Source organism: Eulemur rufifrons, chromosome 8 (assembly GCF_041146395.1).
Source record: "Eulemur rufifrons isolate Redbay chromosome 8, OSU_ERuf_1, whole genome shotgun sequence".
NCBI classification, from domain to species: domain Eukaryota; kingdom Metazoa; phylum Chordata; class Mammalia; order Primates; family Lemuridae; genus Eulemur; species Eulemur rufifrons.
The window spans coordinates 7,304,060-7,319,328 of record NC_090990.1 but is presented as its reverse complement, the minus strand read 5'-3'; the positions used below and the strand labels follow the sequence as shown (position 1 = coordinate 7,319,328).

The 15,269-nt window shown below is 55.3% G+C and overlaps 1 protein-coding gene across 2 annotated transcripts in view; it reads right to left on the bottom strand.

The window, feature by feature from the left end:
• Positions 1 to 3,204, bottom strand: part of TNFRSF1B (TNF receptor superfamily member 1B) — a 36,208-nt gene extending 33,004 nt beyond the window's left edge. For both annotated transcript variants that reach the window (XM_069477344.1, XM_069477345.1), the window contains exon 1: positions 3,088 to 3,204. In XM_069477344.1, coding sequence (XP_069333445.1) covers positions 3,088 to 3,165 — 78 coding nt within the window. In that variant the 5' untranslated portion in view covers positions 3,166 to 3,204. The remainder of the gene's footprint in view (positions 1 to 3,087) is intronic.
• Positions 3,205 to 15,269: the final 12,065 nt, after the last annotated feature.

Below are 15,269 nucleotides of genomic sequence, written 5' to 3'. Positions count from 1 at the left end.
GTGGGGAACGCCCTCCAGGCCAACAGATGAGAAAGCAGACGCTCACTCACTGGGGCCAGGTCACAAGGGCAGTCAGGGCAGAGCCCAGGTGACCTATTGGCAGTGTGGCTCCTGGAGGGCTGGAGCCGGGTAGAGGTCATCTCGAGGTCCCCAGAGCTAGGCACTGGGCTGGACCTGGAGTAGCTGTTCATGAACATTTCGGGAATGAATGAATGAAGGGCTCCGCATCAGGGTGCCTGGCCACCTGCCCACTGCCCTCTGAAGAGGTGCCGACCATGCAGCCACATCCTCAGTGAGCACACAGGTTCCCTGCTGGGACGACAGGCAAGGGACAAAGGAACAGAGATGTGGTGGAAGGAGGGAAGAGCCCGGGGTCCAGCAAGCACTCAGATCACCCAACTCCTCTCCAGTGTCCAGCCTGGGAGTCCCGATTTCTCCTCTAATCCGAGCTGGCCCCAGGCCCTGGGTGTTGAGACAAACAGCAGCCCCTCAGCCCCAAGACTTCCAGGGATCAGCAGGCCAGACCCAGCAGGCAGAGACCCCTCACCTTCTCCCCAGACAGACAGGGCCCTGCCCACCCCAGAGAACACCAAGCACTCACCTGCCCCGCCAGCTTTACTGACATTTGTCAAATGAATAAACGACTAAGTGAATGAATGATGCATTCCACACCAACTGGGAAATAAGGCTGTTGAAGGGGGCAAAAGCCCTGATGGCAAAGTGTGCGTGCAGCTGGAGCAGGTCTCGCTGGGGCTCTTTCTACAACTCAGTCAAATTCCCTCCAGCGTTCCTGAGAACCCACTGTGCGTGTGGGACTGGCTGGGGCAGGAGAGGGGATACACGCACGGGAGTGAAGAGTGAAAAGAGCTTGGGAATCAGGCAGACCTGTATTCAAATCCCACCCCCTCGGTCCCAGCTCTGCAACCCCGGGACATGCCATCACCTCTCTGGACCTCAGGTTCCACATCTCTCAACGGGAACAGCACCTCCACCTTTTAGGAGTTGCTGTAGGGGAGGTTTCAGTGCAATTCTGTGGCAAAGTACCCAGCACAGTGCCTGACACTTAGCGGGCGTTCAGGAAAAAGGAGCTATCAGGTGCAGGAGGAACCCACAGTCCCGGCCCTCAAGGAACCTTCCATCCACTAACGTGGATAAGACACAACTAGATTGAAAAGCAGAATGTATTCTGTCCTCAAAATGAACAAGAGGTCCCGAGAGTTCCAAGAGATCAGATCCAACTTCGAGAATGAGAAAAGGTTTTCCTGGGGAGGAAGGCATTTGCAAAAGGCCTTGAAGGGCAGGACTAAGGGGTGTATCACGGAGAGGTGACAGCATGGGCAAAGACCCTTTGCACAATGATACACAATGACCACAATCATCGGCTACACGGGGGTGAGGAGTATGTGTGTGGGGAGGTGGGCGGAAAACCCAGATGGCTCACTCTGGCCTGGGATACCTGGGGGAGTCTCTGCCTTGGCCACTGGGAGCCTCGGGAGCTCCCCAGGCAGGCAGATGTGCTCCACACTTGGGAAGGGTCTCTGCCAAGGAGGAGCAGTGGGAGAGGGGCCGGCGGGGAGACCAGCTAAGTGGCTGAGGCAGCAGTCCCGGGACGAGGGAGTCTGAGCTGACGCAGGAGCTGGGCGGAAGGGGAAGGAAGTGGGAAGGAAACCCCTCATGCAGCTCCAGGACTTTAGCCTGTGTCCTCACAGCCCCGTGCCGGCCCTCCATACCCTGCCAGCGGCTCACAAGGCCCCAGGGTTCCCCCAGGCAGCCCCAAGCTCAGTGGCAGGAAGACCCCCTCCGCGGCCAGAGTCTGTGGCAGCATCCCGTAGTCAGGCTGAGGACCACAGGTGTCCCCAGTCACATTCGGTCCTCAGAGCTGGGATTCTCCTGACCCAAAAGCCACCCAGGACCTCCACTGGGGCAGCTCCCCAGGACCCACTCCTGGAAGCCACCATGGGTGAGTCAATTCTAGTGTGACAGCCCCCATCTTCCACCCACGAGACCTGGACTCTGGCCTTGGATTCCTGAGTCACCTCATGTCACCACAAGAGCCAACACCACCTCCCACCTTCCTCCCCGGTAAGATGTCCAGACAGATGAGCACAGCATGTGTCCATCAGGGTAGGCTCACGAGGAAGGGGTGGAGGCGCACCTCCTCCCCAGCCACGGGGGGCAAAGGAAGAAGATGCCCCTTTGGAGGAAGACCTCTCCCCATGCCCTTCCACGAAATACAAGTTCTCTGAGCCTCACTTTCCTTCTCTGTAAAATGCAGTTACCAGACCTGGAGATGATCAAAAACAGGCAAAGGACCCACAGAGACCTGCCCTTGCTACGGCGGGCAGGTGATGTCAGTATGGAGTAACAGCTTAGGGTCTCCGCTCTGTCCACTTTCCTGGGGCCCCTTGGGCACCCTGTCTGCCTTACTTGATACCAGCCCAGAAGACCTCCCTCACCTCCCCTGTCCCCAGAGCCCACAGACAACAGACCCCGCAATAGCCCCCAGACACATCGGGAGGGGGCTGAGAAAGGAGCCCAGGCGAGGGGAAGTGCAGGGTGCAAACGTGCCCTTATTAGGCCCTGCCGCACACCTGGCCCTGTTCTTAAGACACGCCGCAGCCCCAGTATTTCTAAGAAAGAGGAAAACCATAGCCCAGAGGAGGAGGAAATCTTCTGAAGAGGGTGCCCGGTGTGGGCAATGGGGGCAGCGCCCCAGTACAGCTGCCTCCTCCCGCGTGGGAGGGAAGAGCTGTCGCGGCAGTCGCAAGGGTGAAGGAGGAGGGGTCCAGGGTCTGCGCCCAGGGCCCGCTGATCAGCCCGAGAAGCCCTGGTCTGCGCTCGGACTCCCGGCAGAGCCGGGTGCTTCCTTGGGACGCGGGGCTACGGGGCCAGGAGTTCTGCCCCGGGCGCATGTGTGCCCGGCCCGGGGTCGCCAGAGGGTCCCCCGAGACACGTGGCGCGTGTCTGATGGGGATGAGGAGCAGCGATTCGGGGCCCGCGGTCCGTGACGGCTTCCCGGGGGCTGCGTGCCAGCGGGGGTGGGCGCGCGGGGCGGTTGTCCCCCGTGGGGCCACGCGAGTCACCTACCTGGGCGGGCACGGCGTGCCCCGCGGCCCAGAGCTGCAGTCCGACGGCCAGCGCAGCCCAGAGGGCGGCGGGCGCCATGAGTGCGGGCGTGGTCTGGTGGTCGCTTGTCCCGGCGCCCCGCGCTCGCACCCTCTCTCCAGGCTCCGCGAGCCTCGACTGAAAGCGAAAGCCGGCGCGGGCCGCGGGCTGCTTGGCTGGCGGCGGGGCGGGGCGGGGCGGGGCGGGGCCAGCGGCCCGAGCCTCTTGGACACGCCTCCCCACCCCCACCGCTGCCTCCACGCCCCCGCCCCAGCCGGCTGCCGGACACCCGGACCCAGACTCGTGCCAGCCAGCCGTGCCGGCCACCTCCAGCGTCACTCCCAGCACTCGGGTGACTCCCTCAACCTCCTCCTGTCGCCCCCTCCCCTTGGAGTCACCATTCCCAGTGGGGGGCAGGAGACCAGCCCTGGGGACAGGCTCCCACTAGCTTTGTGGCTGCCCCCCGCTGTGCCTCTCCACCTGCCCCTCCCAGCTCCCGCAGGCTTCCCACTCCCGTGGGAGAGGGACACTATTTTGAAAACCTCCCCCAAAGTTGACACCCGCTCTTTGGGGAACCAAGGGGGCTCTAGATCATTCAGTCATTGAGACTCTAGAGCCAGACCACCTGGGTCTGAATCTCTGCACTGACCTCAGAGGGCTATTCTGAAGATTAAAAGATTTGTAATATACACAGCCTGAGCAAGAGCAAGACCCCGTCTCTACAAACTATAGAAAAATGAGCCTGGTGTGGTGGTGCCCCTGCCTGTAGTCGCAGCTACTGAGGAGGCTGAGGCAGGAGGATCACTTGAGCCCAGGAGCTTGAGGTTGCAGTGAGCTATGATGATGCCACTGCACTGTAGCCCTGGTGACAGAGCAAGACTCTGTCTCAAAAAAAAATTTATAGTATACATTATATAGTTTATATTATATTAATATATATACTTAAGCGCTGTCTAAGTATTAGCTGTTATTACTACTATTCATTTGTTCGTTTATCCTTAAACATCCTTATGGGGGATTCTTTGCCCCCAGCACACAGGGCAGTTCCGAAAGTGGGGCAGGCAGGGCGGCAAGAGGCCATTCTGTTCCCGGTTCCCTCACTGCAGGCTGCCTAAAGAGGTACAGAGGCCCCTGCTCTGGGCCACCAACCCCATGATGGAGACCACAAGGATGGTGCTACTAGGTGCTGAGTGAGAAACTGGGAAGTGACTCTCCGGGGATGGAAAATCCCACCTCCTGACCAGGAGACTGGGAAATCACCTGGTTCCCACACGTTTCTGCGCCATGCGCCAGGCTGAGGGTGTGGCCAACATGACCTACACCCTTACTTCTGCAGAGAGGGTCAGCTTTCCAGAACAAGTATGAAGATTTCTTCTGGTGCTTATAAGCCTCACCTGGGAGCAGTTTTGAGGCCTCCCAGATCTATAAAAGAGAGCCGAAGGCCAGGAGTGGGATGTCACCTGGTGGAAGCAGGGGACAATAGTTCTCCCTGGATGTCCCACACACACCTCAAACCCATAGGGGTCCAAGTGACTCATGCCCTCCAACAGGCTCCCCTGCCAGCTTCCCCACTCCAGTGAATGGCACCATCACCTCCCAAACATAAGCATCCTCCTGGGATTAGTGCCCGTTCTGGGAACACATTAGAGTTTCGGTCTCCTGTGCAATGTGGAGCTTCTCCCCTTCTTCAGGACGAGCCAGGCTTGAGGGCAGACAACTTCTGTCTTAACTCTGCCAAGTGCAGTTCTTGAGCCCTTGAGGGTCAGGCCCAGGGGTGAGGGTTTTGGGAGAAAGGGTACAGTGTTCTATGGCAGCCAAAGTTGTCACCCACCTGGCATTGGGGCCTTTGGGAGGCAGTTTCTGGCTCATTCTCTCCGGGGGCACTTTTGCAGGTTCCTTGGAGACCTTCTTGCTGATTCCTGTGTCCACGGCTCCCCAGCACCAGGAAAGCCTGAACCTCCTGCCAGCACAGTTTACACCCCACCCTTGGCTCCTACGTGAGTGGTGGTCTCCCACACTTCTCCTGCTGAGGCCACCTCCCCCACCAGGAAGCACTCTGGGGTGGCGATGGCTCAAGGCTGGCTCCTCCCTGGGGTCCACCACTGCCCTGCTCTTTGCTCTGCACCTGTAGCAGCCCGGCTCATGCCCACCTAGCAGCAGGTGTCTTTATTGAGCACCTACTATGTGCCAGCTTTGGGGTTCTGGGGACTCAGCAGTGGACAAAACAGACAAGAACCTCCCATCAGTGTTATGGTTCCTAAACCCCACTTGGCTCAAGGTAAGGGGGGCATGCTCCCTCCTCCCCAACAAAGGGCAGCAGGGGGCACTCAGTAGGGCTCCTCCCCCAAAATCCTTTCTCTTTGGGAGGGGAGGGGGAAATGGCAAATTCTGGCTGAACCAGTTTGTCTTTTAGCATGACCTGCACAGGTGGCCCAGGACTTTCTCTTCAGGATGGAGGCTTGATCTTGACAGCCACCACATTGTACCTGCCATTGGGGAATCGGTAGAACTCAGAGACAGCAGGGTCAGTCCTTTCAACACCTGCCACAGCCCGGATCCCCTGGCCCTCTTCTTGCTCCACAGCCCTGCCCTGGCTCTATTTCTCACCTGTGATGCTCCAGTGGCCTCCCAACGGGGCCTGGCCATCAGGGGCTGTCCCTTTCGTCTGCTGTCCACGCTGTGGTCAGGGCCAGCCCTCAAAAGCATAATGCTCCAGATTGATTGCTCATCCATTTCTTTTAAGCATCATACACTCCTGCCAGTCCCCTAGTCCAGCAGGAGGGGATTTGGCAGCGTCTGGAGACATTTGGGGCGGTCACAGTTGCAGGCGGCAGGCACAGGTGCCACTGGGACCTAGTGGGTAAGGCCAGGGATTCTGCTGAACATCCTACAAGGCACAGGATGCTCCATAATAGGGAATTAGCCAGCCCAAAATGTCAGTAATGCCAAGGTTGAGACACTTGACCCAGCCCGTGGCCTCCCACAGCCTTCAGAATTGAGTTCAGCCTTCGTGTCCTGGCCTGGACTGCCCGCCAGGCAGACCCGCACCATGACTCCAACTCCACACTCTAACCCTGGGCACCCGGGGTAACTCTGAGTTTTCACCTCCATGCCTTCGTCCATGCAGCTTCCTCTGCCTGGATGTCTTTCCCCCTTCGTTTGCTTGGTGATCCTCTACTTGTCCTTCCAGTCACAGCCCCACTCCCCCTCCTCTGTGAAACTGACCACACCCCAGCAACCCAGGCGGGACTGGACAGACCGTGAGCATAACTCTCACCTCGGTATTGTTATTCGTTGCTTACTCACCCTCTCCTCTCTTAGTAATTGTGAGACTGGCGGTTATGGCGAGTCTGCTCTGGGCCAGATGGCTTACAGACATCCTCTCGCACGGGGGTCCGGCTTGATGGCACGCTTACACATACGGCTTGTAAGGCATACGGCGGAGTCAAACCCAGTGTGGCTGCCTCCGTAGCCACAGAGCCCTGCTCAGCTGGGCTGCCCCTCAGGCTGCTGGGCTGTGTGGTCCTCGAGGGTGGATGAACTTGGTCATGGCCCCTTCTGTATAGGAGATACACAAAAGGAGGGCTCAGTAAAGTTGAAGTGAATAAGGACCAAATACAGGGCTAGTGCATACAGGAGGCAACGAAGGGCTGAAGACGTAAGTGAGTGAATGAAAGAATGAATGAAGGAGTATGCGGATGTCAGGGTCGAGGTGCAGGAGCCCAGTCCAGCCCAGTCTCTCCCAAGCCCTGCTCACCCTACCCAGACTCCCAGCCCCACAGCACAGAAAAAGCCCCATTTGCTCCGGGTAGCATGCAGATTTCCAGCAGAGACAGCACTATGGCCCTCTGGTCCCCAACTCAGGGGCTGCATGCACAGTACCTGAACCCATGGCCTGGGGTTCCCCGGAGCCTTTTGTCACGTCCCAGCCCAATCCACAGCCCTCAGGGAGCCCCTGCCCTCTCACACCCCAGAAAGCCGATGACTGAGCTTCTGCAAGCAGGTGTGGAAGGCTCAGCCACAGCAACACGTGCAAGAACAGCCAGTCTGTCCACCAATATTTATTGAACACCTACTATGTGCCAGGCATTCCAGTGGACCTTTTGGAGGATTGGCTCTCCAGCTTCAACGAACATAAGAATCATCTGGGCCGGGCGCGGTGGCTCACGCCTGTAATCCTAGCTCTCTGGGAGGCCGAGGTGGGCGGATCGTTTGAGCTCAGGAGTTCGAGACCAGCCTGAGCAAGAGCGAGACCCCACCTCTAAAAATAGAAAGAAATTATATGGACAGCTAAAAATATATATAGAAAAAATTAGCCGGGCATGGTGGTGCATGCCTGTAGTCCCAGCTACTCGGGAGGCTGAGACAGGAGGATCGCTTGAGCCCAGGAGTTTGAGGTTGCTGTGAGCTAGGCTGACGCCACGGCACTCACTCTAGCCTGGGCAACAGAGTGAGACTCTGTCTCAAAAAAAAAAAAAAAAAAAAAAAGAATCATCTGGAAGGATTGCTAAACACGCAATTCCTGGGCCCCATTCCCACGTCTGCTGAGGGCCCGATGTCTGGCTTTTGAATGAGCCCCCAGGTGACTGTGGGACACCTGCCGAGAAACGGTGCAGAGGGTGTACGTGCAGCAGGTGCAGTGGCTGAGGGTGGCTTGGAAGGCTGCGCTGTGCTGGGAGCAGCAGTTTCCACTACGGAGGAGGTCTCTGTGCAATACTCTTGTCAGAGTGAGTTCCTCGAACAAGCCACAAAGCCAACTCCTTCTAACCTGGCCTCCGGGGGCCCCAGTGGGATCCTGCCTTGCAGGGCTGCTTGGGTGGCAGGACCCCCGCCCCTTCCCCACCAAGCCCGGTGCACAGCCAGGGCAAGCAACCGTTTCTTGCCCCAGTTCTCTCAGCGTCCTGAATGTGTGGGGCCAGCCCCTTGATGACTCATGCCGTAAAATCTTCAACAGGAAGCAGTTTTTCATGTTAGCCACAGCCATGTAACTGCCTCCTTCATCTGTGCCTCCCTCCTGTCCTCCCACCTGCCCCAGGGCCACGTCTTGGGCTGGGCTGGCCATATCAAGTTGGGGGCTGGGGCACTGGACCCCAAAATACTCACCAGCTCCCAGCCCTGTCTCCTTCCAAAGAAGGGGAGGGCCTGGGGGTACAGTTCTCCCTTCCCCACATTCCCCAAAAAGGACCCCAGATCTCCTCCTCTCCCCACTCCACAAAAACCTCTCTGTTCTAGGTTGTCTCTTCCCAGGACCCAACCCCCAAATCAGTCCCAAACCTTCTGGAGAGGACCCTGGGTTTCTAAACCAAGCAAGTGGGACCAGCTAAAACTTGGAAATCCCCATTCTAGCTGCCTCCCTGTGTGACCTTGGGCCAGTGTCTACCCCTCTCTGGGCTTCAGCATTGTCATCGGTACCATGAGAGGGCTGGACTAGATCAGGGGAGGCAGACTAGTTTCATCCTAAATGCCAGTTCCACTGGGTGATGGCTGCCTAGGGCTGTGTTGAGAAGGATTCTGAGGTTGAGTGTGGGCTCTGCAAGAAAGGATGCATGAGCCAGTAGCCGAGTGTGCCCTGGTGGAAAGTGGTCAGCCACAGCATAATCACCTGGCCTTTGCCATCTCTGGACTAGGACCGAGTGCCCCTCCTGTCCTGAAGTTTAGGATGTTATAGCTTCCATGAGATGTGGGGAGGTGGGAGGCAGCAGGGCTGGGCTGGATTCCAAACCCCTGCCTTTGACGGGACAAGGGGGTCACGCCCTTCCTGCAAGAGCAACTGCCAGACAGAGGGGTTCACAGTTTGCCCTTGTCCCGTGCAGGGCCTTCACCCAATGGGAAATTCTCCTTTTCATCCTACTGCAAACCGTGCTGCTATATTTTACACCCAACAAGAACGCTTTTAACTCTGCACTATCTTTGTTTGGATTTTTCTCTCTTTTTTTCTTTTGAAATGAAAAAAAATTAAAACATAATATAAGGAGCACATCTTCCCACTGCCTAGAATTGACCAGTGTTAACAACCAGGGCTGCCGTCACTCCTCTCTGACCTCTGGCCCGCCAGCTGTGCCTGGCACCCAAGAAGCACACTCCCACCCTGCGGTTCCCTGTGCCTGGATCACCCTTCCTCTAGACACCTGCGTGACTCACTTCCGCACTGCAGTCCGGTCTCCTGGGAGAGGCTTCCCTGACCCCTCGCTGCGGTAGCTGCTGGACTTCTCACAGCAGTTGTCATGATTTCCCTGTTGGTCTGTTCATTGTCTGCGTCTCTCACGACACAGGGACCTTGTCTGCTTTGCTCTTTGTGGGGTCCCCAGCACCTAGAAAGCAGCACAGATTCCAATTAGATATTTAAAAAAAAAAAGATAGTAGACCCTCAGTAAACATTTGTTGAATTATTTTTTGCTTCAAATTCTTTTATTCTATAATTAAAAGGGAAGTCCTTGACTGCTAGCCCCGGCTGTGGTCCCCTCGCTTCTGCCCCCCAAACACTGTGAGTCCGAGTTTGCCGTGTCTCCCTCCAGTCCGTGTGCTGCCTGCACGTACAGACGAACGGTGTGGAGCATAGTTTCACGTGCGTGCGTCCTCGTCTCCACAAGCAGCGGGCACGGGCACGCCGTCTGCCCCTGCTCCTCTGCTGTGTTTCTGAGAACTCACCTGCTGAGTTCAGACCCGCTTACTCTCCCCTGCCGCGTGCTGCTGCGCCCTGGGCCTGCCCTGCTCCCCGATGGCCCTGGGGGGTTGCACCTGGGCTCCCTTCCACTCACCGCGGCACATTCGCGCACCTGTCTCCCGAGGCTCAGGCTGAGTGAGACTTTCTCTAGGTCGCAAACCTAGAAAGTAGAACTGCCAGGTGGGGGGGTGAGTTTGCACATTTTCATTTTCACTAGGTCCTGCCAAATTCCTCTCCCAAGGGGCTGTACCCGGTTACGCTCCCGCGAGATTCCCACTGCCCGCGTCTGCAGGGGCGTTTGATCTTGTCAGTGGGTTTCCTTTTACAGCCCTTTGTGTATTCAAAGGGCTTTCAAATCTCCCACCTCCTTTCCAGGATTCTCGGTCTCTGCACCCAACTCCTAACCCCTAAGCCCTCCAACGCCCCTCCCCTCGCCCTTTCCCTCATCCTCACTCTCCCCACAAATGCTGCCCAGCCCCCCATTGTCCAACCCCACCCCCGCCCCCGCCCCCACCCCACCAGCCCTTCTCAGCTCACTGGTCTCTGGACCGTAATTCTCCAGACTACGACTCAAAGACAATCCCGGCTGCCTCCCCACTGTGTATGCTGTGTACTCTGGCCTCAGTTTCCCTGCCTCCCCTGGGCCCCTCCGAGTTCTCCATCTCTTTACAGACCGGGCCATCCTGGGCAGGAACAGGACTCCCCTCAGTGAGCCCCTCCTCCCCCACCCACCTCCCCTTTTCTGTAACTATAATAATTCGTAGGTATTTCATTATTTTGTGGCTAGTCTGAATGGTGTTTTTTTTTTTTTTTTTTTTTTTTTTTGCATAACTTCTGTCTCATTCTCATGTTTTGGACCTCAGATACTGAGGGTGAGTGAATCATACTGCCCAGATCTTGCTGTATCGGGCTCCCCAGGATCCCCTGTCAATTTATTTCTCCCCCCCAGTCCCTGATCCCCTCCCCGCTGCCAACAGCAATCGTTGTGTCCTTGTAAAACATGGCGCTTGAATCTCTGGAGTAGGACTGCCGGATCCCGGAGTATTTGTGTACCTGCTTCACCGACACACCCAGAAGTTTCTCCAGGATGGCCACACCAGTCGTGCCCCGCCTAGAGGGTCCCCATCACGCTCTCCCCCAAACTCCCCACTAGCCAGTGTTCTGATTTTGGCCAATTTGGTGAGTGGGAAGTGGAACCTACTGTTATTTCATTTGCATTTCTCTGAATATTCGTGGGTTTGAGCACCTCTTCATTGCTTGTTAGTCATTTGGGTTTCCCCTTCTGCGAACTGCCTGTTCACATCCTTTGACCATATTTCTATTATTTCCTGTCATTTTCTTGTAGCTTTGCAATAATTCCTTGCATATTCTAGTTATTAATCCCTTGTCATTTTGAGATGTCACAAATACTTCCTCCACTCTACCACCCGTTTGGTATCCTTGTTTATGATGTTCTCTATCATTCAAAAAAAAAAATCCCTAATTTTAATGTAATCAAGTCCATCAATGTTTTGCCATTTGGATCATAGTTAAAAGGTCCTTCCCTGCCTGCCTGTAGGTGATAAAGATAGTTCTCTGTATTTTCTTTCATTAGCTTTATAACTTCACATCTCACATCTGGGCCTTTAATACATCTGGACCGTGTATGGCGTGTCCGCCTGGAGACCCACGTCCATTCCTCCCCACGGAGTGAGCCCTTTCCTGCACCCGTCTTTCCCCCTTGGTCATAAGCCCCTCTTTCTCGCTCTGAACTATCTGTTCTGTTCGATTAATTCACTGGAGCGGCTCACAGAACTCAGGGAGACACTTCTGTTTACAGGTTTATTAGAAAGGATATTTCAGCGGCCGGGCGCGGTGGCTCACGCCTGTAATCCTAGCACTCTGGGAGGCCGAGGCGGGTGGATCGTTTGAGCTCAGGAGTTCGAGACCAGCCTGAGCAAGAGCGAGACCCCGTCTCTACTAAAAATAGAAAGAAATTATATGGACAGCTAAAAATATATATAGAAAAAATTAGCCGGGCATGGTGGTGCATGCCTGTAGTCCCAGCTACTCGGGAGGCTGAGACAGAAGGATCCCTTGAGCCCAGGAGTTTGAGGTTGCTGTGAGCTAAGCTGACGCCACGGCACTCACTCTAGCCCAGGCAACAAAGTGAGACTCTGCCTCAATAAAAAAAAAAAAAAAAAAAGAAAGGATATTTCAGAGGATACAGATGAAGAGATGCAGCGCGAGGTCTGGGGGAAGGGGCGCAGCTTCCCTGCCCTCCTGCAGGAACCCCCTCCTGGTCAGCTGTCCAGAAGCTGTCTAACACCGCATCCTCTTGGGTTTTTATGGAAACTGTGCAAAATGCGATTTGCCCTCAGGGTGTGGGGCGGACCCTTTCTGGAAGGAGGGTTTTATGACCCACAATCAGAAAGGTGGGGGAAGCCAGAGAGATTCTGTTTCCTGAGGCCTGTTCCTGAAGCCTGGCGCTCCCAAAATCATAACCACGAAAGACTGGAACAAGGGCCGTGGGAGTTATGAGCCAGGAACTAGGGATGAAAACCAATGCATGTATCGTGACACCCCAAGAGGAAACAAGGGAAACGCACTTTACCCGACACTAAACATGCCACAAAGCCCCACTGATGAAAATCATGTGGAATTAGCCTGAACCTGAAGAGGAGGGGATCACGGGAACCCCAACTTGCAGCAAGTTTGTCAGAAGCTCCGGAGGCCAGGACTTGTGACTGGTGTCTGGGGTGGGGCAGTCTTGGGGACTGAGCCCTCACCCTGTGGGTTCTGATACTATCTCCAGGTAGATAGTGTAACAGATAATTGCCCAAAGCAGAGAACCCACCCTTTAAAAGCTCTGTGTTTCTGCTTGTCGTCAGGCGATGGCGTTTCAGCCAGGAGTCTCCGTCCTCCCGCTTTGCTGGCAAAGTAGTAAACGTCTCTTTCCTTCTCCTCAAACCAGTTGCTCTCGCTCTGAGTGGCCTGGAGGACAAGTGCCGAGCTTTTGGTAAAACAGTGCCAGACTTGAGTCGGAGGACGCCAGGTGGTGTCGGCTGCTTGGTGCGTGGGGGGAAAACCCTCCCCCCACATTTCGTCACAAGTTTTCTTCTGCGATGATTGTTGTGGAGTTAGAGGAAAGCACAGCCTGAGGAGTGTTTTTCTCAAAGCAGCACTTCTTTTTTTCAAAATGAACTTAATTATATACGGTTTTTATCCTTCCCATATACATTTTTAAATCCATTTGTCAAGTCCCTCAAACTCCAGGTGTGATTTTAATTGAGATTTCCCTGAGTTGACAGGTGAATTGGGAGGAAAACTGACATCCCTGTGTTAATTTATCCCGTCCACGAACAGGACTTACCCTCCGTTCATTCAGAGCTGCTTCTGTGTCTTTTAATAGTTTTCATTTTTCTCTGAGCCTTTGGGTGTGCCGGGGGTGAAAGGTGTCAGGGCCCCTCCCTCACCGGCCAGCTCTCTACCTGGGCTCCCATTTGGGATTTGCGCTGACTCCAGGTGAGCCGAATGGCAGGGCCTGGTGGTTCTATCTCCGTAGATCACATCAAGCAACTCACCTGAGCCCACACAGCCAGCGGCGCACAGGCACACGGCGAACGACAAGTCTCTCTGCAGCAAATCTCATTAGAATCTGAGAAGTCTGTGGCGTGGAGGATTTGCCAGGCCCCAAGGCGAGGGCTGCTTGTCCAGTTGCACCGCTCATCACAAAGGGGTTCCACGTCACAGGTGGAGAACCCGGGCTTCTTCGTGTGCCCTGAACACAAGGCTTTCTCCAGGGCTGGCCCTTGGGGAGGGGGAATTAACAGGCCCATCTCACCCCATCGCCAGCCGTCCTTGTGCACGCTGACCCAGCCAGCCCTAGCTCTTCAGACAGCCCGGCCAGGTGGCAAAGGACTCACCAGTCACATCTTCCTCGTGGCCCCTCCTAGGGCAAACAGTTTTTCCCGGCCTGTCCTCACCTCACCTTCCCCAAAGGCTTCCTCCCACTGAGACCCCCAGGCAGTTGAGACACAAACAATCCCCCACAACTGAAATAACACAGCCTCCCACTCCTGATGCTGAGCCATCCTTCATGACTCAGCTCCAAGCTCACCTCCTCCACGAAGCCCTCTGGGATTTTTTCCAGCCCACAGGGGTCTGTCTCTTGCTTCAGAGCTCTTGCCCTCGGTTTCTTGTCTGTAGGAGGGCAACGTAACTGTGCTGGCCCCAGGGCTGGTTGTGAGGAGTTAATGAGATGATATATGAAAAGCACCTGGCATGCAGTGAGCACTCAATAAATAATGGCTCTTAGGATAGAAACTCAGTTTGTAAACAAATCTGAAGGGAGCCACTCCAGAGGAAGGGTGCTGGGAAAGGCATGCTCCCCACTAACTTGTCAACTCACCTCCCCTTGAGTTGCACCCCCAGAACCCTAAAGCCCCATGGTCTAACCCAGACTCCGCAGAATAATGTGCACAATTTAAAATCTGAAGTAGGCAAAGGTGATTCCCTAATACCGCACAGGCACTGGGAAGGAGCAGATCTTGCATCTAACACGAAAGAACAAGAACTAAGAGCAGGAGAGTCTAGAAGTTCCACCCAGAACTGCCAGGAGCAAATCCCGAGCGGGGGCTGCAGTAGGTCAGAGTGATTCGTGCCCATGGCCCCAGGCTCGGGTTTCTAACAGCATTTGCAACAGCCAGAGGAAAAGGACTTTAACGGCGTGAGGAGAGCTGTGACCGAATGAATACCTGTGACAATCAGAACCATAAACCAGAAGATTATATTATTAATAAATCATTGGGGATAATTTTTAAGAGCTATTTGGAAGGGAAGAAACTGAAATGTTTAATTGGTTATCATGGGTAATGAGATTGCACACAATTTTTATTGTTTTCCTTATACTTTTTTCTGTTTTTATTAATTTTTCCCCCAAATTACATTACCTATCTATAAGGTTTCTTTATTTTGAAGGCACCGGCAGCCTGGACTGTCGTGCTGATGCCACTGATTCTCTGCGTGACCCCAGGCACATATTTGTCCTCCCTAGGCCTCAGTTTCCCGTCTGCACTCTGGGAGGGAGGGGGTGCACGGGGCTCTGAGGCGTGGAGTCACGAATCCCTCGTGCACATCAGCCCCGCGCGCCGTTTCCTCCAGGCTGTGTCAGCACCCGCCTCCCCTGCCGCCAGCCCCGCGGCCCACGGAGACATGAACCAGCACATTTTTTCTCCTTAGCGAGAGCTCTGCTCAGAGTGAGAGCAGACAGGGAGGAAAGAGGGAGTGACAGAGTGAGTAAGGGGGGCAGTTCCCCGCCAGGCTGGACAGGGGGTGGCTCAGGCCGTCTCCCTGACACCCTGCCCAGCCCGCCCTTTGAGAGCTGCAGCCATGAGACCGGCCCTCTGCTCATCAGCGAGGACTGCGCAACGCCGGCGTCACTGACCTCATTTCCCCGGCAACTTTGCCCCTCCCCAATTCAAAAGGAGGAAGAAATAAGTAATTTTCCCCTGGTATAATT